This window comes from Camelus dromedarius, chromosome 15, assembly GCF_036321535.1.
Source record: "Camelus dromedarius isolate mCamDro1 chromosome 15, mCamDro1.pat, whole genome shotgun sequence".
In the NCBI taxonomy this organism is placed as follows: Eukaryota; Metazoa; Chordata; class Mammalia; order Artiodactyla; family Camelidae; genus Camelus; species Camelus dromedarius.
The window spans coordinates 13,844,412-13,868,308 of NC_087450.1; the positions used below are offsets into that span (position 1 = coordinate 13,844,412).

Consider the following 23,897-nt stretch of genomic DNA (forward strand, 5'->3'; position numbering starts at 1 on the left):
TTTTCTGTTGATGTTATATACATTCATTTGTGAAAATTTCGAAAAATGACTAAATCCCTAAAGAAGCAAGATTAAAAAAACTCATGACCCCACTCTAAGAGGAAAGCATCGCTAACATTTTACAATATTTAATGTCATAGGTTTATTTCTGCATACGTAGTTTTTCAAAAATGAATTGTAATTTGTGTAATTCATTCTTTTTCTTTTAATGTATTTCATTCTGTCTCATTTTAAAATATTTCGGAGACTTAAGAACTTGATTTTACTCTTCTCTTCCTTCATCTACCGTTAAAGAAGCTTAGTTAAAAGCCCACTTTAATGATATTCTCGAAATGACAAAATTACAGAGACCAGGACAGGAGTAGGAGTGGATGTGACTATAAAAGAGTACAAGTAGAGAGGCGTTCTTTTGTTTGTGGAATAGTTGTGTGTCATTGTTGTGGTGCTTGGGCTAATTTGTACATAACATTGAATTGCAAGGAAATACACACACACAAGCAAATGAGTACGTGTGAAGACTGGTGGAAACTGAATAGAGTTTCGCTGGCAGAACTGCAGCAGTGTCAGTGGCATCGTGCTACAGCTGTGTAAGGACTCACCACTGGGGGAGGCTGGTTGAAGGGCTCACAGGTCTCTTTGTACTGCAACTTTCTATGATTCTATGATTATTTGAAAATACGTTTTTTTTAAAATCTACTTTATGAAAGACTAAATTAGATTTTAATTCAGGAACAAACTGAATTATTAAAATGCAAGGTAAAGAATGGTAAAATAGGAACCAGGAGACCTGGGTGTTGATCCTGGGACTGCTGGTGGACCTCTGACTAGTCTCTTAGCTTCTGGGCTTCATCTTCTTTTCTGGAAAATAAGAAAATTGTTCTAGAAAATCCTGAGATTCCTTCAAGCTCTGATACTCTATATGGTGTGTAGATTTCTGTAAGTTTGCCAAATACAGGATGAATGCCAGTAACATGGTAGATAGATACAGTCCAGACGTTAGGGCTTGTCTAAACTTGCAATAGGCAAGAAATCTATTTCTGCCTCTGTCTGTCTGCCTTGCACTGCATTAGACACTTGGTAATAGACTAGGACTCAGTCCCTAAAGGACCTCAAGAGGGTAGTGGGTTACACAGGAAGTACCTATGCATATCGTCTCAGTTACAAAACAAAGTTTGTTTACATTACCAAAACGTGTGCTAAGGATAGTAATTGCTAGAGGAATTGTGAGAGATCACTGTGGATGGCAGTATCCGAGGAAGAAGTGGAATTTCAAGTGAATGAGTATCCTGGTTTTATCATTAATTGCATCTCAGAGTATGTTGCAAGGACCAGATTATGTATCTCAGGCATACTTTGCTGTTACATTGGATTGTATCCAATCATCCCTCTATATTTGGCCTCTAAATTTTGACTTACTCTGTAACTTGAGTTGGGTTAGCAGAGGGTAAATACATCTCGATTTACTTGATGTTTTCTGCTTGTCTCTTTTTTCCTCTCCTTGACCCTTCCTTCTCCTCCAACCGACTCCAGCTGAAAAAAGGAAGGGTGGGCAGACTGTGGATTCTAGCCTTCCTCTTCTAAGCGTATCTGATCCTTTCATTCCTCTTCAAGTTCCTGAGGCAGCAGGTAGGTAAATAAAACTGATCTGAAGTTAAGTTACATCCCAGGACCTATATAGTTTAATATAGTAGTTGGCTTTTGAGTGACTTCCTGTTCCTATTTTGCTATAATGTGCTTGGATTTTTGTACGATAGAAATACACAATAAAATGTGACAGGGAATGTGAGTCAGGAGCCCTGGGTTCCACTGCCTTCCACTGTCTGGGCTTGGCGCTGCATCACTGAAGTAAGTAGGACTGCATGAGTCCTCATCTCCCCTGAGGTCTGCCATGTGCTGATTTTTAAGTAAGCAATTTTAAAAAGTAAGAAGTGGGAAAGAAAAAAGAAAGAAATGGTTAGTGCGGTCTGACTGACACAGCTTTTGAAACAATAATCGGATGCTTTCCTTTCGGGTTTCGTGAATGGCAGCGATTTCTCTTCCTGCCCCACTCCCCATCCTTTCGGGGCGAGGGGAGCACGGTGTGAGGAACAGACAGACGCTGCCCTTTCTCTTCCTGATCAGTCTCTTTGAAAAAGCAAATAGAGCCAACTCCTTCAAAACAGCTGACAGTCATTTTGCTTCTGATAGTTTTTTTTTTTTTTTCCTTTTTCCCATTCTTACTCCTGCCAATTTCTTAGTCTTAAACTAAAAGAATCTGCTTGGTTTTTCTTCTCTCCCAAAATGTTAAAGCGGTTTATGGGTTTGATTGCCTCAAGATTGGAAGTGATTGTGATGTTCGTGTCCTCTCCTTACTGAGACAGACCGCAGCTAGGTTACCAAGACGGTTTTTATTCCTTTAGGTCGTCTGTTGACCCTTCCAAGAGGAAGCAAAAATTTGCCTTAATCAGGTAGCATTGTGTAACTTTATAGCTTGCTGGACCTGGAGGTGGGTCAAAAATGTCTAAAATCACTAAGGAATGATTCAGTATAGGGTAGGTAAAGAAAAGAGAAGAAAGGTATCAGATAGAGGTCCTTTTCTCCGTTGTGTCCTTTGGGTGTGCCTGGCAGTGCCTAGGCAGGGCTGGTTTCACGCTGAAGGCTAGAAAGGATGAGCTGCAAACTCAAGTTGGGGCCCACTGGCCTCTGTTCCCTCCCTTTTGTATCAGTCATAGAATCAGACAAGGAAGAGGATTATTGAGGCATTCTCCCTTTGATACCCCTTTCGGTTCTTGCCTTGCTCTTACCCTGGTAGCTCATGAGCTGCAGAAGCTGGAAGGGTGGCCTCCTGGCACAAGCTGAAGGATGAAAGCATATATCAGGCATGTCAGTCCTTTGCACTCCAATGGCGACTTCTCAAATCACTGAGCATAAAACCCAGGCTTCTTTCTTACCATACTGGCAAGGCCCTGACTGGTGTGGCCCTTGGCTGCCCCTCTAACCTGAGCTCATAGCATCCTTCCCTTTAGTCTTTCCTCCAATGGGCTAAGCTTGTTCCCACCTCAGGGCCTTTGCACTTTCTGGGCCTCTGCCTGGAAAGTTTTTCCTTCTTGTTATTCGACATTTGGGTCTCAGCTTAAATGGGCCATCTCAGAGAGGCCCAACATGGTCCCTCTCAGTCACTCCCCCTGGCTTTTTTTTCCTTCATAGCATTTAGTCATAACATTGTCTATTTTTACTTGTTCATTGCCTCTCTGTCCCAACCCGAATGACAGTGTCCTGAGGGAGGGACCTTGTCTGCCTTATTTGCCCCTGTACCACCAGTGCTGAGAACTCTGCCAGGCATAGCTGGCATTCAGTGAGTATTTGCAGATTAGATAAATAAATTGAATAAAACCTGAGGCTGAGAGGCTTTGGGCAGTCCCATTACCCTCCATTTCTGTCCCCAGATACCAGACACCAACTACTGGCTCCATAGCCTTCCGTCTGTGCCTCTGTCAACCCCCAGCCCCAGGGGCTTCCTACCCACCCTTTCAGGATGCATTAACAAAGGCACAGCCCACGGTGTCAGGAGGCTGCCAGACCCTGGGATGAGAGTAGTAGCTTGGCTCAGCAGAGCCTTCAGCTCCCTCCTTTGATGATGCTCTCCAGAACTTGGGCTAATTATGGCATGTTACTACTGTGTCTTTGATTATTTTATTTAACACTCAGCCTATAGCACATCCAATTAAATAGCTCCTTTATTCAAGGCCCCTACATCCTTCCTTAGCGTCTTGAAATGCCCAATGAGGCAAGGGCTGAGTTTAGGGTCTCTGGGACCTTGGCTGACTGCAGATTTCTCTCCTGCCCCCTAAAGGAAGCAGTGTGTCACTGCCTCCAGCCCATGGTGGACGCGGGTCAGGTGTGTTGGCTGGCTGGTTGGTTGGTTTTGCACACGTGCTTGCCTCCCACACTCAGCCTTCCTGATGATAAGAATCACGGAACCTGAGTCTCCTGATAACTATGCCTTTTATGACTTAACGTTTTATTTTATGCTTTTAAAATGTTTTACATATAATTTCCTTCGATCACACAAATTGTACAGACTGGTAGGTATGTTAGGTAATCTCTCTCTTTGTGAGTGAGGAAGTAAGGCCTTAGAGCGGCTGTGATGGTGCTGTTCCTGCTCCGCCTTCCTCCCCATGGCCCACAGCCCCCACGCAGTGAGTGGTCGTTTGGGGACAGATTCCAGATCTATAAAGCCTTTGACTAGACAGCTAAATTTAAGGTTTAGGGAAATACAAGAATGGATTTGAACTTGTAAGACCCTGGTTCCAGCCACTTAGTAGCAAGGTGATTTTGATCAGATGACCCAAACTCTGTGTTGTCTTCTTCCTCAGAACTGGCGATAGTAAAACCTACCTTATGGAGTGGCTTTGCGGTTCAGATAAAATCACGTATTTGAAATTGCTTTGTGAACTTTAAATTAGTATAAAGATAGGAAGTGCTTTCACAACTTTGTTCCTGGGTTCTTTTTCCCAGTAAGACAGTCCTAGTTGCCAGAAAGGCTTAGCAATGATATTTTTTCTCTTATAGAAATGAAACTTAGTTGGGAGGGTATAGCTGAAGTTGTAAAGCGCATGCTTAGCATACATGAGGTCCTGGGTTCAATCCCCAGTACCGCCTCTAAAAATAAATAAGCCTAATTTCCTTCCCCCTCCCCAAATAAAATAATTAAATAATACAATAATAAATAAATAAAATATTAAGAGAAGAAACAACTCTTTAAAAAAAAAGAAATGAAACTTACTCTTATAACCTATGACCTTTGCATAATTGAGAGCCATTAAAGTATAATTCCTTGATATTAATGACTGTTGAACTGTGGGTGAATGGGGCACTGGCTAATTGGATTTGTCTGTCTGTCTGTCTCTTTCTTTCTTTCTTTCTTTCTTTCTTTCTTTCTTTCTTTCTTTCTTTCTTTCTTTTTCTTTCTTTCTTTCTTTCTTTCTTTTTCTTTCTTTCTTTCTTTCTTTCAGAGCATTTTTGTTTTCCAAAGCATCATAAAAGAAATTTTTGTAGAAAACCTGGCATAAAAAAAAATCACAGCATGAGCATTTGTGTACTCAGAGTATTTCATTATGCTCCTATGCCATGTGTTCATTTATTTTGTTTTTTATTTGCATTAGGGAACAGATACCATAGAGGTAGTCCCAGAGTTTTAAAATATGGTAGAGAAGATTGAAGAATTTGCTGTGAAAATTGGTGGCAAGGTTTAATGATTTTTTAGAATCATGGTGAATATCCATAACACAGACTTTCCCGTTTTTAAGTGGACAGTTCAGTGACATTAAGTGCATCATACTCTTCATAACCGTCACCACCATTCATCCACAGACCGTTTCTTCATCTTGCAAAACTGAAACTTTCTACTCATTAAACGAATTCTCATTCCCGCTTCCGCCACCCCAGCCCTTGGCAACTACCATTCTACTTTATCTCTCTTTATGAATTTGACTACTCTAGCTCCCTCACCTAAGTGGAATTATAAATATTTGTCCTTTTGTGACTGGTTTCTTTCACTTAACATAATCTCCTCATGGTTCATCCATGTTGTAGCATGTATCAGAATTTCCTTTCTTTTCAAGGCTGAATAATATTCTGTTGTGTGTATGTTCCACATTTTGTTTATCCACTCAACTGTTAATTGACACATGGGTTGCTCCTAGGGTCTGGCTGTTGTGAATAATGCTTCTGTAAGCATGAGTGTGCACATATCTCCTCAAGACTCAAGATTCTTTGGGGTATATGCTCAGAAATAGAATTGCTGGATCCTATGGCAATTCTGTTTTTCATTTTTTGAGGAACTGCCTTACTGTTTTCCACAGTGGCTATGCCTTTTTACCTTCCCACCAGCAGTGCTCAAGAGTTTGAGGAAAGGATTTTTATAGCAGCCCCTCCATACTGACCTTGCAACATCAGTGTTCCACAAGACTAAGCAAGAATGCATTCGTTACCCCGTAAGTGCCACTTCCTAGAATTAACAGCATTTTTAATAAAAGTGGTTTCTGGTTTATTGCACTCTGTCTTCGCTTAAAAAGTAGGCAAGAGAAGCCGTGTTTTCTTAGTGGTTTGTTAGTCAAGAGAGGCGTTCCTCTCAGAGCGATTTGCTTGGCATCTTCCTCACTTCCAGCTGCTGCCTGGTGATACTGAAAAGTCCAGGGTTGACCATAGTGTGTGTCTTTGCTCTGGAAAGTTTGTCTTCCCACAGACTCAGTTCTCTAAAATGGACTTGGAATGGGTCGTGGTGGTTGGCTTTTGATTCCAGCTTGCAGATGTCACAGATGGCTTAGTGTCTGGCTTCTCAGCGATAGGAGTTATTTAGAGTGACTACAATTTAAAAACAGCATCTCTTATTACAAAACTTCAGGGCTTATGCCCCAAGTCAGACAAGACGTAAATTTCCAAAGCCACAAAAGCTGTAGCAACCTAGACATCTTTTTTCATGGGACTTGCATGAGGCTCTCTGGTGTTTGTTCGTTCAGTCTGCTTTCCTCCTCTTGGTCCTCGTCCTAATTAGGGTTGGAATAAGCCTTGAGTAAGCCCTTAGTCTCCTTAGCCTGTGTAAAAAGATGTCTATCCTCACTTTTGATATTTTAAAAGAGAGAAAGCTCACAGCTTGCAGTCTATCCCAGTCTTCTGCCAGGAAGTGGTTCTGATCATCTAACCTTAGACTGGTTTATGAAAGATTTAGTACCTTCTTGCCTTGAGATTTATATTTTCAATGACTAAGTCTTGAAAGGAGAGATATAAGAATCCGAAATGGATTAATTCCTACTTTTAACTCTAGCGACTACCTCCTTCTCTCTTCCCCTAGTCCCTTTGTGTTAATGCCACATAATTAAACATTATACCACTCATGCTTAATAGGAGATGGGAGGTGCTCAGAAGAGGAGACCCTTCCTCTCACTTCTCCCCGTAATTGCAAAGTACTAACAATCCTCTCCTTTAAAAGCATGCTTGATTTCCACTGTCCAGGCTAACTAATTCTGCATCCCATTTTTCTTCAGGGGTCCACCTTCTCAGTCTTTTAACCATGATTTCAGTGCTTTCCTAAGCTTTTAACCTGACTCATTTTTATTTGGGAGCCCTAGAGACCTAAGAAGGAACTGATTGTGGTCATGGGACCACTCATTTTTAGCTCATGCCCATGTCATTTAGGAACCCTCTCAGTGTCCTTCTCCGCAGTTATTATCAGTTCACATCTCCAGTTTCATCTCTAAGCAGTCCATCTTCTTCGTCTTTTTAAAACAACCTTATTGTGGTATAATTTCTGTACAGAAAACTACACATATCTCAGATGTACAATTTGATGACTTTTGATAGATGTATACACCTGTGAAACCACCACCACAATCAAGATACCTAACATTTCCATCACTCCCAAGAGGTACAAATTTCAAACTCCCAATTTATCCCTTTCCACCCCCTTTACCCCCTGGTAACCATAAGTCTGTTTTCTATGTCTGTGAGTTTGTTTCGGCTTTGTAAATAAGTTTGTGTCCTTTTTTTTTTTAGATTCCACGTATAAGTGATATCATATGGTATTTTTCTTTCTCTTTCTGACTAACTTCACTTAGAATGACGATCTGCAGGTCCATCCATGTTGCTGCAAATGACATTACTTTATTCTTTTTATGACTGAGTAGTATTCCATTGTATAAATAGACCACATCGTCTTTATCCAATCATCTGTCGATGGACGTTTAAGTTGTTTCCATGATACGGCTCTTGTAAATAGTGCTAAGCGGTCCATCTTCTAAGCAACCAGTTCCTACTTCCCTTTTTTCTCCCTCTCGCTGGATGATTGAACTTCTAGAGGTAGATAAGACCTTTAAGTTTATCTTCATTTTATCAGTAAGAAAACTTAGATTGACACAACACTGTAAACTGATTATAACTCAATTAAAAAAAACCTAGATCCAGAGAGACACAGTGATTTGCTTAAAGTGCCACAAAAACAGTGTAGAACCAAGTCCCCTGCCTCTGAGTCTGTTTCCTTCCTCCCTATTAGACCATGCTGCCTCCTGCCACATGTGTCACTTTTCTTAAGGAACTCTGCTTATTCTGTTCTCATACCAAGGCATTTGAGTAGAATCTAGAAATTCACCTGTTTGCATTACTGTAATCTCAGGCATCTATGGCTTGGTGACCCCTTATCTAATCCTCTTACTTAAAAGAGAGGTTAATCCTCTTTTATGTATTAAGCACTTTCATTTATACGCATACACACACATTAATTCTGATAAATATGCCCATGTAGTCCTGACAGTCTTTAAAAGTAATTCTTATCCTCTATTTAAGAAAACTGATGCTTAGAAAAGTTGGGTAACTTTACTAACTTAAATTCAGGCTCTTTGACTCTTTCATATTGCTTATGTATTTGGGGGGATTTTATAGACCCCAGATGAAAATGTACAACATCACAATAAAAGATTAAATACATGAATAATACCTTCCCCAAAGCCAGGAATTCCCACCCGCCTCACCCCTGCTGACCACACACACACACATATTTAGAATCTGAAGCCAGTTCTAAAAATAGCTGAGTCAGCCTAAGAACTGATACCAAACTGGACCATTTTCTTCTATCCAGAATTGTCCACTGCTTTTGACATATACTGGAATATGATGGGGTCATGGACTTGTGCTTCTAACACAAAGGAGGTGGAAAACCCTTGTAAAATGTTTCTTAGGAGGATTAAATCATTGCAAAATGCAATTTATGAGTTATTTCTGGGTTTCATTGGTCTGTCTCTTTGTATGATTGAGAAGTGGAGTTTGAGTCTTTGTACGTTTCGGGTATGAACTGTCCCAGAAGATGGGTTTTGTTTTTGCATCCAGCGAAGCCATTTCCCATGATTCATGTCAAATTAAGTCTTTGTTCATCACATAGCAACACATCGTCATAGGCTGGCATGGAGCTTGATCGAGGTTTTAGATCTGAAAGAATGCTTCTGGCAGTTTGCTAAACCCACCACCCTCTTCTCTGCTCTTGCTTACCCACCCCAACCCCCTCATCGTGATACATGGCCTCAGTGTTTGTATAAAAGTGTAAGAGAGAAAGTGGAAATGACAGATACCAAGGCCAGACCCTGATGCCCCTGGGAGGCTGTGATTTAAAGGCTGTAGCCTTTCTTTCCCCTCCCATTACATTCTCTTCTCAAAGTCTTCATTTACAGTGACCAAAAATGACCAATAATAACTTTAAATTTATCTTCTAAGAGTCTGTAAACTTTAAGGCAATCAAAGCTTTAGTTAAACCAGAAGAATGAGTCTCCATCCGTAGAAGATCTGGGTCCTAGTCCTGGCCAGCTCTGTGGCTTACCTGCTGTAAGACCTTAGGCAAGTTCTTCATCTTTCTGGAGCTGTTTCCTCATCTGTAAATGAGAAGGCTAACTGGATAAGATCTGAGGTTCTTTCCAGTGTTAACATATCTTTTATAACTTGACCGTTGTGCACAGGACCCTCTCTGTGTGAAAACCCTTTCTCCTCTGTTTATGGAGATAGCAGACCCTGTAGGCAGCATGTGGAGGGAGCTTTGAAGTCAAGTCTAGGCGCTCCCGTGTCTCATCTGTGCCTTTGGGCAAGTCACACATTCCACAGCCTCTGATGTCTATTCTCCTCAACTGTATCAGGATCCCCAACCCCAAGGCTTTTTTGTGAATAAAAAATGAAAATGTTTGACGTCGAACTCTACAAATACAAGTGACGACCATTGTTATCATAGCACCTGGGGGTCGGCACTGAGTGACTGAGAGCCTTCTCACCGCAGGGGCGCTGGGCGTGACAGAGGCCATTTCTGCACGTGCCGTCTTCCTTCCTTACGCTGTGGCCCTGGACTCTCATTCCCAGTTTTCTGCCTGGTATTACTCTGATCTCTGTTGCTCCCTCCTACAGCTCCAATATTAGAATATTCCTAAGCAGCAATGACCAAATTATCGTTGTGAACAGCCTTGTACTTTGAGGTTTGGTCAGAAAATAAACTTCCCAAAATTCAGCGACTTACCCCACCCCCACCCCACTTCATCCCCGCACCCAGCACAGGTGCTCATGCATGCACACACGTGCTTTTTCACCCCCTCATGCTTCTTGCTAGTGGCTAATAAAAGAATTAGAATCTTGTTGAAGAACCTGGCTTTTCTGCAGCTGATCCCCTATTCCCTGCACCTCCCACCTCCCCAGTGACAGGGGACGAGAAGGAGCCTGGAACAAGGGACACAGAGATTAAGAAGACATCTTCCCTGCCTTCAGGGCTGCAGGAGAATTGAAAGCAGAGTGTTCCAGAAAGTTCCTAATGCTACAGGGAGGGTAGGGAAAGGCTTAGAGATGATGCTAGAGTGACTAATGAAAAAAAGGTTAGCGAGAGGTGTCTCCCTGTTACAGATGAGGAGAGAAGATCAGAAGTTTAAGGAACTGTCCCAGAATCACAACCAGTCACTGGAGAGGCCGAGACGAACTGTATGAACATATCTGTATGAAAGTGCTGTGTGAAAGACGAATGAGTAATTTTTACTTTTCATCCAGAGCTTCACAAGACTGCAAATATCTGAGTGCTAAAAAGTAAAAGAAGCAGATAATTACCTTTTTTTCTAAGTGAAAGGAGCTTTTTAGTAGGGAATAAAGCAAAAACTAGTATTCAAAATAATGAAAAATTCGATTTGGGGGGAAAACCATTAATTAATCAAGATCAATGCTAATGTCATCACACTTGTCTACTTGGTTAGTACTTCGGGTTTTTTCCCCTGCTGTTAAGAGGCTGTTTGCTTTCTTCCTTTCTAACTTCAATATAAATCAAGTATAAATGAGAAATGTAGTGTATTGTTATTTAATTCAAAGATATCTGCATGTTTTATACTCCAAAGATGGTAAATTGGTTTCACATATAAAAATATCTTCTCTGTAGTGTGATAATTATATCAAAGCAAATTATCTTGCCAAGACACTAAAATCTATTGTTTCATCTGTGTAGTTATAGATCACCTACAATTTTATTACAGATCACCTAAAATTTTATTTCTATCCCTGGATGAATTTCAATTTCATCTTTGCTGATCTTGGTTCCTGGCAGCCCAAAAGAATACAGATTCATTAAAATGTTATATACACATACTTGAACTTTAAGTCACTTCATTTTTTTCAAACATTTTCATTTTAGTTTTCTCTTAATGGCAGTTTATTTCTGTGCTAGAAAAAAACATTGTTGACAGGCCTTTAACTAGGCAGATTATAAAATTTATGTGGCCTCAGTCTCTTTGTAAGTAAGAGGAAGTAAGAGCTCTTAATTGAGTCCATGACTCATTATTTTGTGTCAAGTTAATGCTCAACTTTTAACAGGTTAAAGGTAGAGAGCTGTTGGTGGATTGGGGTAAAGGAATGGTTTGGGAAGGAACCTTAATGTGTACGTGTTGTGACAAATCTGGTGGCTTCTGATGTCCTTTTGTTTCTTAGCCAGAAGACATCAAAAGTAATCTATCTGCAGGCTTACGTGAATTTTGTGAGATTTGACAGTCTATAATGAGTACCAGGAGTGTCACAAGCTCTCAGTTGGAAACAACAGATGATTGTGGAAGTTAACTTAGGTGTGGTTTAATTGCTTCTCTCAGTTGAGTTATAAACCATTTATAAATGCAAGTCAAAAAAAAAAAAAGAGAGAGAGATTCAAAAGTAAGCCCAGGAAGAGATATGAATACACAAAGACTTATATGCATGTGTTTATGGTAGCTTTGTTTTTAATAGCTAAAAACTGGAAACAACCAAATGTCCATCAACTGGTGAATGAATCAACAAAAATGTAGTAGGTTCATATGATGGAACACAACTCGCAATAAAACAGAACAAACACTGATACATGCGCCAGCATGGAGGCATCTCAGAAGCATTACACTAGGTAAAGGACATCAGAAAAGCCTACATGCTGTGCAGTAAATGCTAGAAAAGGCAAAGCTTTCGGGATAGAAAGCAGATCATTTGTTGCCACGGTCTGGGGGTGAGAGGAAGGCATTGACTAGAAAGGGGCACAGAGGTCCTTTTCTGGATGATGGAAATGGTCTACATCATTAGTTCCATGGTGTTTATGTGTATGTTTGTCAAAATCCATCAAATTGTACACTGAAAACTGGTGACTTTTATTCTGCGTAAACTATACCTCAAATTTAAAAACAAACTCAGGGCCACATCTTGAATGCCTACAAGGTGACTGCTTCATTTGGGAAAATAATCATTTTTAAACCTTGAACTTTGAAAGCCTGTTTTTAACAAGATATTGGCAGTATTCGGTTTTAGGCTGAATCGGTGCAAAATGTTGACCCCTAAGATGTGTTTGCATAGAAAAAGGTAAATGATCAGCTTACTTTAATATCTCATTGCATTTTTGCTTTCTCTTTCCCTCTCTGCCCAACCTAGAAAAACTAATTGAGGGACTCAAATCTCCTGACACTTCTCTTCTGCTCCCCGACCTCTTGCCTATGGCAGATCCTTTTGGTAGCACTTCTGATGCTGTAATTGGTAAAGTCATCATCTCTGTTTCTTCAGTCATGCATGATGTGTGTGTCTGTTTCAAGAATGACAACTGGTTAACAGATCCCTACTGAGTAGCCCTGATGTGGAGCAGAAATGCCACGAGGCTGCCCCGTGTGGGAGTGATGCCTTCTGCTAACCCAGAAGCCAGGGCTAGTTAATCTCCCTTGTTATCACCCCAAACCAAGTGTTTTCTCTGCCTTCCAGCACCACAACCCTGCTATTTATGCCTTTCTTGAAACGCTGAGATTTCCAGAGTGAATTTCTCACGAATGAGGAGGAACGTGGAAAAATTCACATTTCATTACAAAAACTTCATGAAGAAAGTTGGTTTTGAGCTGGACTCTACCTTTTGCAGATTCTTCTTCAGAAGGGTTCCATGTGTGCCAAGTATCAGTAACCGAGAAAACACTTGGCCCACGGTGAAACCCCATGAGTAGAATCCAGGGCCAAGGGCTTGATCTGCTCGCTTTCACATTTTCTCGTGCCCCAACCACAAGGCTGGCAAGACATACAAAATGTCCAGGGCCCCTTGTACTCCAGGGGCACAAAGTCCCAGAGCTCAGAAATGCCATGACCCTACAGAGACTTGGGCCTCCAGCTGGGGGGTGTCATGCAGCAAAGGATATCTCCAGCTACATCATGGCATGGGATTTGAGATGCACTAGTGGCCTTTGCAAAGCACAGGGCATCTTTGCTTCCAAATTTATCCCTTATGAAAAGCAAAATTACCAGAAGGTATTGATAGCTGCCTTTGAGCCTTTGTCTTCTGGCATGTAAGAGATCTTGGGTGGTTTGAGGTCTGCATTTGGTTATAAAGACCGAGAATCACCGAGACCAGCCACGGTGGTTAGCCTTGCACGCACATGCTCAGTCAGTGAAGCCCAGACACTCAAAGCAGCAGAAAGAAAGCAACTTGCTGCGCTTCCCATCTTGCCTGAGACTGGCATTTTAGCGACACGTAGAAGAAGGTCTTCTCAGAATTGTCCAGAGAACCTTCTGATTCCCCTTCCCTCTCCTCTCCTTTCTTCATGCTCTGTTACAAAAGAAAAAGCTGACGTGGCTGTTGAGAGTCTCATTCCGGGACTGGAGCCCCCGGTGCCCCAGCGCCTCCCATCTCAGACGGAATCCGTGACCTCGAACCGCACAGGTCAGTCAGGACTCTGCAGCTGCAGGGACTGGTCGTTGTGGGGAGCCCTCAGAGTCAGTCTCTCCCCTGGCGGCAGATGGCCGTGGGCTTGTTCCGCAGCCTGGTTACTTCCTCCCAGAGTGATGCTCTGCATTATTATGGCCCCGGCTTCTAGATGTTGAGCGACGTGTTTCCTCGCTCAAGAGCAGAGTACTTTTTGGAGCCATGTTCTTTGTAGAGTGACCCCTGGGCTTTCTTTGGTTATAGCCCTTTATTTGAGATTTTTTCCCCACTGGTGGCGTGTTCCCTCTACCTCCTTAATTAAAGATCTCTGCTGAGCTATAAGGATGCCTGGAACTCCTTCCGGGCGCCAAGCAGTGTTTCCAATCTAACAATGTCAGCAATGTCCGTGGGGGTTCCTGTGATGTATGTTGACATTCTGTTCCCAACACAGAGCTTTAATCATATCAAGGTGATTTACTATTAAATTGTAAGCATAGTTGAAATCTTCCCTGGTTCCCTTACTGCTTTCGCCTTAACTTCAAAGCTGACTCTTAGTAGAATTCCTTAACTGCAGATTCCTTAAATACAGATTGGATAACTTTCATTTTTATTGAGTCCATAATTGTCTAGAAAGTGTCCCGTTTGCTAACTTGCAACAGAAATAATTAGAAGTCTAGGAAATGTGAGAATAAGCTCATCCAGGTTGGAAAAAAAAAATTAGCATAGAAGACAGTATGGTTCTTTTACCTTGTGCTTACTTTGTTCTTTTCTCCTAGAAAACTTCCCCAGAAAACAGTTCATATGTTAAAATACTTCAACTCTAATTTTGTCTTCCTTCTGTTCCTTCATCATGTGTTCAAAGGAGCAACTCAAATTTAAGGAATACCAATTATTAAAGAATACCAATAAGAGGCAATATCATTCTATTTTGGATGGGGATCTGGAAGGAACTGCTCAATCATGCCATATTCTGCTAATAATAAGCCAGGGACAGCCCCCTTCCAGTCAGCCTGGATTCCTCATCCTCTAGTAACTTTTTCTAATGAATGTTTAGTGAAAGTATAAGGGAAACTTTAGTTGCAAAGTCCTCTTTCCCAAATGGCCTTTGCTGAGAATTGGATTACCAGTTTTATTGGCATCCAAATCACTTACTTGCTTAACCAGCACAACCTCTGAGCAAAAAAAAAAAAAAGTCCTTCCGTATTTATATATTACTGTTAAGAGGAATTGAGAAATACATGTTTCTAGAGATGAAAGTCCAGAGTGCGTAAAGTGTTTCTTTTGGTTTTCTTTCTCTCTTTGGCTTGTATGTACGATGTAAATGCGGTAACTGAAAGGCTCAGACCTAATCCCATGCTATTGTTGTGTGTGCCATTTAATGCCGTCACTGACCTGGGATGCTGTCAATTTGGACTCAGATTCTCTCACCGGGGAGGATTCCCTGATTGATTGCTCTCTGCTTTCTAACCCTACTACTGACCTGCTGGAGGAGTTCGCCCCCATAGCGATCTCTGCTCCGGCCCATAAAGGTAAATGCTTTCCTCTTGTCGGGCCCACGGGTATCCTTAGAGGAGAAAAACTGATCCACTCCTGAGAATTTTCCTTAACAAAAGTCTTTGCTAATGAAATTTTTTTTAACCCCCTCCTTAAGTAGAAAATGAGCTTGTACTCTTAGCTCCTGGGTTAAAATCCCTCTCGGTAAGAATATTTAATAAGGCTCGGACAACAGATTGCGGAGACAGGGCTTTGGGGCAGTTGCCTGGAGTGCAGACATTCCATGCTTTCTATTAAAGACAGAGCTGCAGACGTCTGCAGGCAGCTCAGGTGGGTGGTTGAGGGGACTGCCCACTAACTGATTCTAATTAGATGCCTGTTGACCTTAGAACTGAAAATTACTTCGTTAAATCAGATTTAAAGTTTTTTGATAGTGATTACTACAATAAAGGAAAAGGCACCATTCCTCAAAGGTCAGTCCTCAAAGATTGATCTTGTAAAAGTTTTGAATTTCAGTTAACCTTTGAGTCATGATTAGTTACTGGGTCTCTCTTTCTAAACTACTGTTTTCATTTCTTAGTCTTGGGTTCACTGGTTTGAAATTCTGCTGGACAGAGGTAGCTTGAATTGTGTTCTGTTCAGTGAGTAGTTTGTGAGAGTGACAGGCACTCTGCCTGGCTTACTGTACGCAGGCATTCACTAAACTTCTTTCTGTGCTTAGAGTGCAAGAGGTTTTCTGGCTGGAGCAGATATATATACAAAGGAGCAGCTTTAAGTCCTTTCTGAAGGAAATTCAAGCAAGTAGCCTTCCCAAGATGACTAAAAAATAATTAGCCTGTGGTTTGCAACAGTAATAGCTGAGTTTTTGTTTTTACCCTTGACAGCATTAAAATGATTATGTTTTTATAGAGCAGGTAGAGGGAAGTTACCTATTTAGCCAATTATGTCTGGCAGGAGGGTATCAGCAGCAAAGTGTAATTATAGAGAAGCATCACTTGCAAAATAGGTGTTCAGCTAGTACTTCTTGGAGGAGAGCCTTAATTCGAATGGAGAAGAATTTCTAACAAACTTCTGCTTGGAGTCTCAGTGCATGTGATCTTGTGCCTGAACATTCCTGAGGCATCAGAGTTTGAAAGTCCTTTTTTTCTCCTGATCGCAGAGCAGCGAGTTCTTTCAGAAGTATTTGGTTTGCCTTGTATAAATGGTTACTTCTTAAAGGGTGACTATCTCCCCACTGTCCCTGGTTTTGAGTTTTTCTGAATATTGTTCTTCTGGCCTCTGTTTGCTCAGTAAAGAAGAATAAATGACTAAATCCCGTGCTTTTGTGTATTACTGACATTGAAGAGGTCTCTCACAAGAACTGCATTTAATGGCCTTATAATGGTACAGAGAATCCTTTCTGTAACCCTTCGCCCTTCTCATTTTATGAAAGTCTTAATTAACATGGCCAGCTCTAAAGCATTTGTTTTTCTATTTCCCTAAGTTTTCCAGCTTTACTGCTTATATTTCAACTCAGGAAAATAAGCATTTTCACCCTTAAAAACCACAGGGATTGTACAGTTGGGAACTTTGTGCCTCCGATGTGTTCTATCCTTTGCTAATCTCTACCTCTGTTGTTTCTGCTTGTGTACTTGCGTTCTGTATTAAGCTGCAGAAGATAGTAATCTCATCTCAGGTTTTGATGTCCCTGAGGGCTCGGACAAGGTGGCAGAAGATGAGTTTGACCCTATTCCTGTATTGATAACCAAAAATCCACAAGGTAAGAAAGAGAGAATGGGGAAAAGAGCTTGACATCAGCTCTTTTCAAAATAGGAATGTACCTAATCTACAAGGGGGAAAAAGCATCAACATTTAATGAAGGAAAGTGGGGGTAATGGCCATCATTGTGGGCTGGACCAGTGTAGATAGATGGAGATACAGATAAGGATGCTGGTACAGGTTATCCTGGAGCATGACCATGGTGTTTATTTAGAAAGAAGAAAAGTGTCCAGTAGCTTGACTAAAACCTGGTTTTTACAAAGTATCAAGCTAAAAATAAAGTGATCTCCAGTCAGTGGAAACCTGAAGGTGTATATCAAAAAAAAAAAAAAAGCACTAAACATTTCTAAATCATGATTAGAACAATCTATTCTTGATTATTCATTTTTTATTCATGATTTAGAACAATAAATATTCTTCCCAAAGAGATGAACAGTGGCGCTTTGATACCATTTGCATCTTTAGGACATTTGTGGAACATCCTTTTTCCTCTTTGATGGATTGAAATCATTTGAAGATGCCATAAAAACGCTGAATTGCCATAGGACCAGCTATTTTTAGAGCATGTTTTATGCAGTAATCTTAATAACTAAGTCCTCCCCAAATAAAACATTACTGATTTTTATCTTACGAGGGAGATGAGTTGATATTACCAGGAAGTTAGCACACAGCCAGCAGTTCTCAGACAACATAGATACTCATTTGAAGACAGCATCCTCTTTGCAAGGTCTGCCTGGAGTCGGTGTAGAGCCGGTGCCTGAAACGCTTGGTGGGAGGTGGTGGACAGCTAATTGACATGTTTTCAAAATTAACATGTAAAAGTTTGCAAGTGTAAACTTAACATGTGAGAGTTTGCAAGTGCAAACTGTTGCTCCTTTAGGGTTTTTTGTTTTGTTTTGTTTTGTTTTCTCCTTTGTTTGCTCTGCACATCTAAACCTTAACCCTCTGTGTTTTGTACTGAACTCCTATCTCTCCACTTCCAGGTGGGCACTCTAGAAACAGCAGTGGGAGCTCTGAGTCCAGTCTTCCCAACCTAGCCAGGTCTCTCCTGCTGGTGGACCAGCTCATAGACCTGTAGCCGTGACCCAGTAGCAGATGCTGTTCCGTAACCTTCCTGCCGTAATACACGTTTTCATTACGGAGTTATAAGAAAATGATTTTTTTTTTTAATCTGCAAATCAGGGGCCCTCTAGCCCTAACCTCCTACCCCTTGCCTTCTCCTATAGAAATGATAAGGAAAGAAAATCACTTTGGCCCTCCAGATAGTCCTTGGTTTGCTGTGTTTTCTCATTACCCTCCTTCAATAGCATTAGCTTAAATCAAATGCTAGATGCCATGAGCTTCACCTCTGCTGGAACCAACTCCACCAAAAGCTTCACTGTAATTGAAACTAGTGAACTGACACCTTTGTCTCATTCTTGCTAGGAATGGCCCTACCACATCAATCCTCCCCAACCCCTGTCTCCTTTGGCCAGATGCTGAATGTGTTTCTCTGTTTTTGCTTTTTATCCTGCTGCATTATCATGAGGACATGGCTTCTTCGGTTGGTCTAGGCAGTCCTCTGGAGATGGGTGTGTGGTTTAAGACAGGGTAAAACTGCCCGATGGTCTGTGTTTGAGAAGAGAAACTGAGCCCAGCTCTAGCCAACCAGCTTTGACCTTGTTTGACCATAGACTTAGCCAAGGGATTTTCCACCCCATGCAACTGCCCAGCATCCGTCCAGCATTCTGGCTTCCATTGAACCGTGATTTCTCAGATCTGGAGACGTGACTGCAAGTACTTGAGATCCTTGGATAAAATGTGTACAGTATATAAATCCCAAGTATTGCCATTCCTTTTCATGTCACCTGTCCCAAGCCAGGATCTCAGAATTAGACCAAAACAAGACAATGGTGGTAACATGATACCTTTTACTAGAAGACTTTTCACTGGGGGGTGGATGGGGGAGGGGAAGGAATTGTAGCAGAAACAGATGTATTTTTCTTGTGATTTTTATTTTGAATCAAATATTGTAAATTGTGTATAAATGAAGATGCTGAATAGTTCTGTTTCCACTTGGCGTTTCAAGTCCGATATCAGGTGTCTGTACAGGGTTTTGATCTCTTTCCCTTGTATAACTAACTACACAGCCATCCTGCGGTGTAACATATGGAATCATTTTGAGTAGACTTGTGTGTTGCTCTAAGCTTTCAGCAGGTCCTCTGTCTTTGTAGAATAAGCATGTTGTTTATTTTCAGATAATCAGAAATAAGTATACTGGCAAGCTAGGCACCATTTGACTCTGGCTACTTACCTTTCTTTCTCTCTAATGTTTAAATTGAAGGATGCAGCCAATGAAATACGTTCAGTTGGCTTTCCTTGGCTTCCTAGATGAAAAACAAAACAAAGCGTAGTTCCTCACTAACCTTAGAATATTGTTCGTAAAATAAATAAAGGCCCCTTCACTGACGTGACAACATGCCTCATGGTTACCCTCTGTATATGTCCTTACTCACTGAAGTATATATATTTTTTCCATACGTGCAAAGTTGTTTTATAAAGCCGCCCTTTTGAAAAAGAGGTGGGCACAGAGAACCCATTTGGGTCTCTTCCTCGAGTGCCATTTTCCATGATCAGAAGGGAAACTCTTAGTTGATCACATGTGTCCCAGTAAAAGTCCAAGTCCATTTGCTCATTTCCCTATCTGGTACTTGCGTTTCTTCTTCCTCACGTTTGCACTTTAAGAGGGGAAAAAAAAAAGAAAACTGAACGGCGGCAACAGCTTATGAACTGCTGTGCTTTGGAGGTCAAGCTTTGACCCCAGCCATGTGAGAGCAGCCTTTGAAAAGCATCAGAGGAAAAGTCTGAACCCTTCAGCCTTCCTCCTGACTTTAAGTACTTCCGTGCCGGCTGAAACTAGATGCAGTAAGTAAAGGTCTCTCTTAGGATAATGGATTATTTCCAGAATTGAGGGAGGCACCGCCTTCCTGCTGAAGAGTGAAAAAAAGCTATCCTGGAAGAGCTCTCCGTGATTAGATAGCGGTGAAAGTGGAACTTGGTTTGCCCCTTTATGGACAGGAATGTTACTGACGATCAAAACTGTCTTCTTTTTCCTGGACACAGAAAGAATGTATAAGCTAATGAAGGAGATGTTTATTTTTAAATAAGAATAATGTTTTATGCCTATGTTTTCCAATTTGATTTTTTTTCCATACATACATGTTAGAAATATAACGAAACGTCTATAGTTTGTCAACTTAACTGAAACCGTGAAGAGTACAGTTTAGAAATTCGGTAAGTGTCTCTAAATTGTTCCGTTTCGTGTATTACCCGTAATCACAGTGAAATATATTATCTAGTCATCTGGCTGAATAGAGCTTAATGGAGAATGTTAATGAAGATGAAAAGACTAGAAGCCAGAGAGACTGGATGGAGGAAGCCTGAGGGAGATAATGACATGAAGTTATCTTGGGTTTATTCTTTAGGAGTAGGGTTTCAAAGGGGAGAACTGCTCTTCTGTTAAGGAACACGTGTGAGTGACGTGGTAAACAGGGCCTCCCTTAGTTTTTAGCATCACCTCTGAGCTAAAAGGGTTTATTTGAGATGCGTATCATGTGCTAATAATTGACAGACCTTTGAAACTGTAGACTGAGCTACAAGAGGGACCTTAGAGACCATCCTCTGGTCCATCCACTTCGTTTCCCAGGTCAGGGACCGGGCGCAGGTGGTGGGAGAAGAGGCCTGGGCAGGAGGACAGCACCCCCCCCCCCGCCCCCGGGAGCTCCTCCTGCTTTTTGAGTCCCTGGCCGAGTGGCCTTCAGCAGGGGCGTCACTCCTGAGAGCTGCCATTCCTCACTCAATACCGTGATGGGTTTGGACTAGACGGTTTTTAAGATTATAGAATTCTGTGGTTCTAGGTATATATTAGTGTGGTTTGGGAGGACGATGAAGGATTTATATAATCCTGATGTTCTTCAGTTATCTTCTGTAGCTCTTACGATTCCTGCAGCAGTATTTACATTTTAGACAATTATAATGGACTTTTGCTAACCTGGATGGCTCTCTCTCCTGGTTATCTGAATGGATACATAAATCATCACAGAGCCTGGGGCATCGATTTTCCTTTTTTTAATATCACACACACGTCTCCCTAATCCAATAAAACAGTGTCAGAAGATTTCAGTTCTTTTAAATTATATAATCAACGATCTGCCATTTTAAAATGGACAAAGCGTATGTTTCTGATTTGCTTTTATTCCAAATGTGCAAAAGTAATAACTGTACCAGAAAACATTACAGATTGGGCTTTTTTTTCCCTTTACAGCATTCAAATAACTAGACACCAAATTCAAGTCCTTGTGTTTTTAAAAACAGGCTTCAGAGGAGATAAGGTTTAAATGGACACTTCTACTAAATATCACTGTCATTAATGATTTCTTTAGCAGACATATCAGAATTCTGAGGATTGTTCCCTTCAAAGGCATCTGGTTTTACTTGGGAAGCTAATAGTTATTCTAACAATGCTGCCATCCTTTATGTTACTAACATAACATAACATGAAGCTCCTCTCCCTAAAAATACAATCAAGGAAGGTAATAAAATATAGGAAAATCAGTTGTATTATTATATAATTAGTATCATTTTCAGCATCTGAAAGTGTGCAGATCTTTTTCTACCACTCTTGGTTTTGAGTAACATTTCCAAAAAGCTAAATCACTCCCCTAAGATGAAGAGTGGTTACTGTTGAAGAGAGTAAGAAAAGTAATCCACAGAAAATTCCCAGAGAGGACCGTATAATGGAATGCAACAATAATCAGTCTTAATTTCTGTAATACTCTGAATAAGGGAACTTGTGTGATTCCGCCTGTCTTTAGTATGGTTTAGAAAATCGAAAGATACGGGTTTTAAAATACCTCTGAAAGAGATTGTCACTTTGTTCTGAGTCATTTGATACTGGGCTTGGCTCTTCCCACAGGAGAATTATAGAACTCGTATTGCTAATAATTATAGGGGAACAAACCCAGGACAAGAGCCTCTTTTTTCTCAAGATGAAATATTAGTTTTGTTTCTAATCCTTTTTTCCTGCTCCCCTGACAGATAAATGATCACTTTGATTCAGACCAACACAACCTTCCCCCCGGGTCAGGAGCAGTTCTGCCTTCAGCAGTGCTGTGGGAGCGAGGGGACCTTTGGGGTGGACCAGAGGTATGAAGGCGGATGAGTTCAGCTCAACAGATGCCCGCCCTAGACACCTTGAGCCAAAATAAAGTCTCCTGTGCTGACGTGTGTCTGTATTTCCAGGAGTCTTCAACTTTCTCAGTCTATAAAATTATCAGTGTCTGTAGCCATGAACTTAGGGTTTAGGGATACAAATGACAGGATTGCCCGAAGTATTAAATTAAGCAAACTAGAGTCTGCCAGGCAGAACAGAAAAACTATCAGAGGGGTATTTAAAATGGTGTCTTTACCGAAACACTCCAGATATTACAAAGCTATCTTTTATTCCTCTCAAAAGACTGTAATTTCACCAACACGAAGTTAGCCATTTCCTTTTCCCTGTTCCCAGATGTTCCCAAAGTTGGGTGTGCTTGGGTTTCTGGAGTCAGAATGAATCCCAGATGGCCTCCATTGCAAATAATCTGTAACAAGATACTGTTCCATTACTCCTGGGTTCCCTTTCGCTCTGCTGGGGAAGAGAGGTCCTTTGGATAATGTTAACCTATGCAAAATTACCAAATGGTGGTCGTTGCTAGAATGGAAGAGATGTTCTTGGTTCCCATGTTGCTGTGGTGTCCTCAGTTTACTCTTTTCCTCTGAGTATTTCTCCTCTGCCCTGTTGCACACCCCTTGTCACATGGCTGTGTATTTACCACAGGTCTTTATCCTGTCCTCCCCAAGAAGACAAAGCAAACAGAGGTACACGAAAGCTATCTTATGCAGTAAAAATGTGAAATTTGAACATTGCTACACAAGTATTGTATTTAAAAAAAAAACAAGGCTGTAAACAAATTTCTTATGTAAACATACAGGAAAATAAAGACTTTTATCTGTTCAAACGGGAGCATGATGTTCAGAGATATAAATAATTTAAAATAGCTGCTGTTCTCCTGATCTGAAAACCCACTTCTGCAAAAGGGGTTGAAACACACTGTTGAGTGACAGGAGGTACCTGAGCACAAGGGAAGGGCAGATACACATGAGAGACTCACCGGGGGGGGGGGGGGGTCGTTTTAATGAGTCCTGGCTACGGTGGCTTCACCCTGCAGTCAGGGAGAGTAAAACGCCAGTGAGCCTGCATCTGCTACGACCAGGCATGGAGCTATAAAAGGCCGCACAGACTTGCAGCTACCTTTCTCTAATTTAATCTTTAATATACCCAGGCCAATTTAATTAAACATTTATATGTTGGCAACAGCACTTTTATGCCCAGGGAGAAATAGCTCCCATTTAATTGCTCCATTGGCTTGAGACGCACAGCCTCACCAGGCAGAGTTGGTTCCCATCAAATCCCTTATTTCCGCAGTCGTGGGTTTTAACGCAACTACACAACACACAGTAGAACCGAATGCTTAATTTTATCATCTAAGCAAAAGGTCTTGGGAATTATTAGTTTGATGTACATCCCCTGATATGGCTCTTGAGAGTATGGGTTTCAATTGGTGCTGCATTTCTGAAGTTCTGGTCGAGGGATATTTTGCTTTCTATTTGCTAATCAACCGGATGAGAAGGTTTCCCAATACTCCCAAATCCTCATTTTCAGTTTTTGGCAAGAATTGTGTCTTTGATACCCGCTTTAACTATTTCATTTTATAGGATGGGAGAAGGTAAAATTCTGGTCGCACATGATACAGCGCACTAAGGAATACCCAGCTGGAAATTTGAGTCTTCAGATTTTGGTTTTTTCAGAAAGCACTCTGATGGCCCTCACTGTGTCCATCAGATAAAAATTTCTATTCCAAATCATTCAGCACTTTGGGTTTCTTTGCAAATTAATAGGGAC

At 41.2% G+C, this 23,897-nt stretch overlaps 1 protein-coding gene across 9 annotated transcripts in view; it reads left to right on the forward strand.

Annotated features, from left to right (window-relative positions):
- AAK1 (AP2 associated kinase 1) overlaps positions 1 to 23,897 on the forward strand; it is a 147,614-nt gene that overhangs the window by 113,434 nt on the left and 10,283 nt on the right. For 2 of the 9 annotated variants that reach the window (XM_064494422.1, XM_064494428.1), the window contains exons 17-19: positions 1,531 to 1,626; positions 12,421 to 12,522; positions 13,583 to 13,684. The exons of 1 other annotated variant lie outside the window; for it this stretch is intronic. In XM_064494422.1, coding sequence (XP_064350492.1) covers positions 1,531 to 1,626; positions 12,421 to 12,522; positions 13,583 to 13,684 — 300 coding nt within the window. Of the gene's footprint in view, positions 1 to 1,530; positions 1,627 to 10,401; positions 11,103 to 12,420; positions 12,523 to 13,582; positions 13,685 to 15,003; positions 15,196 to 16,808; positions 16,920 to 17,901; positions 18,973 to 23,897 lie in introns of those variants that run through there. 6 more of the 9 variants (XM_064494429.1, XM_031467198.2, XM_064494423.1 and 3 more) reach the window with 6 other exon arrangements.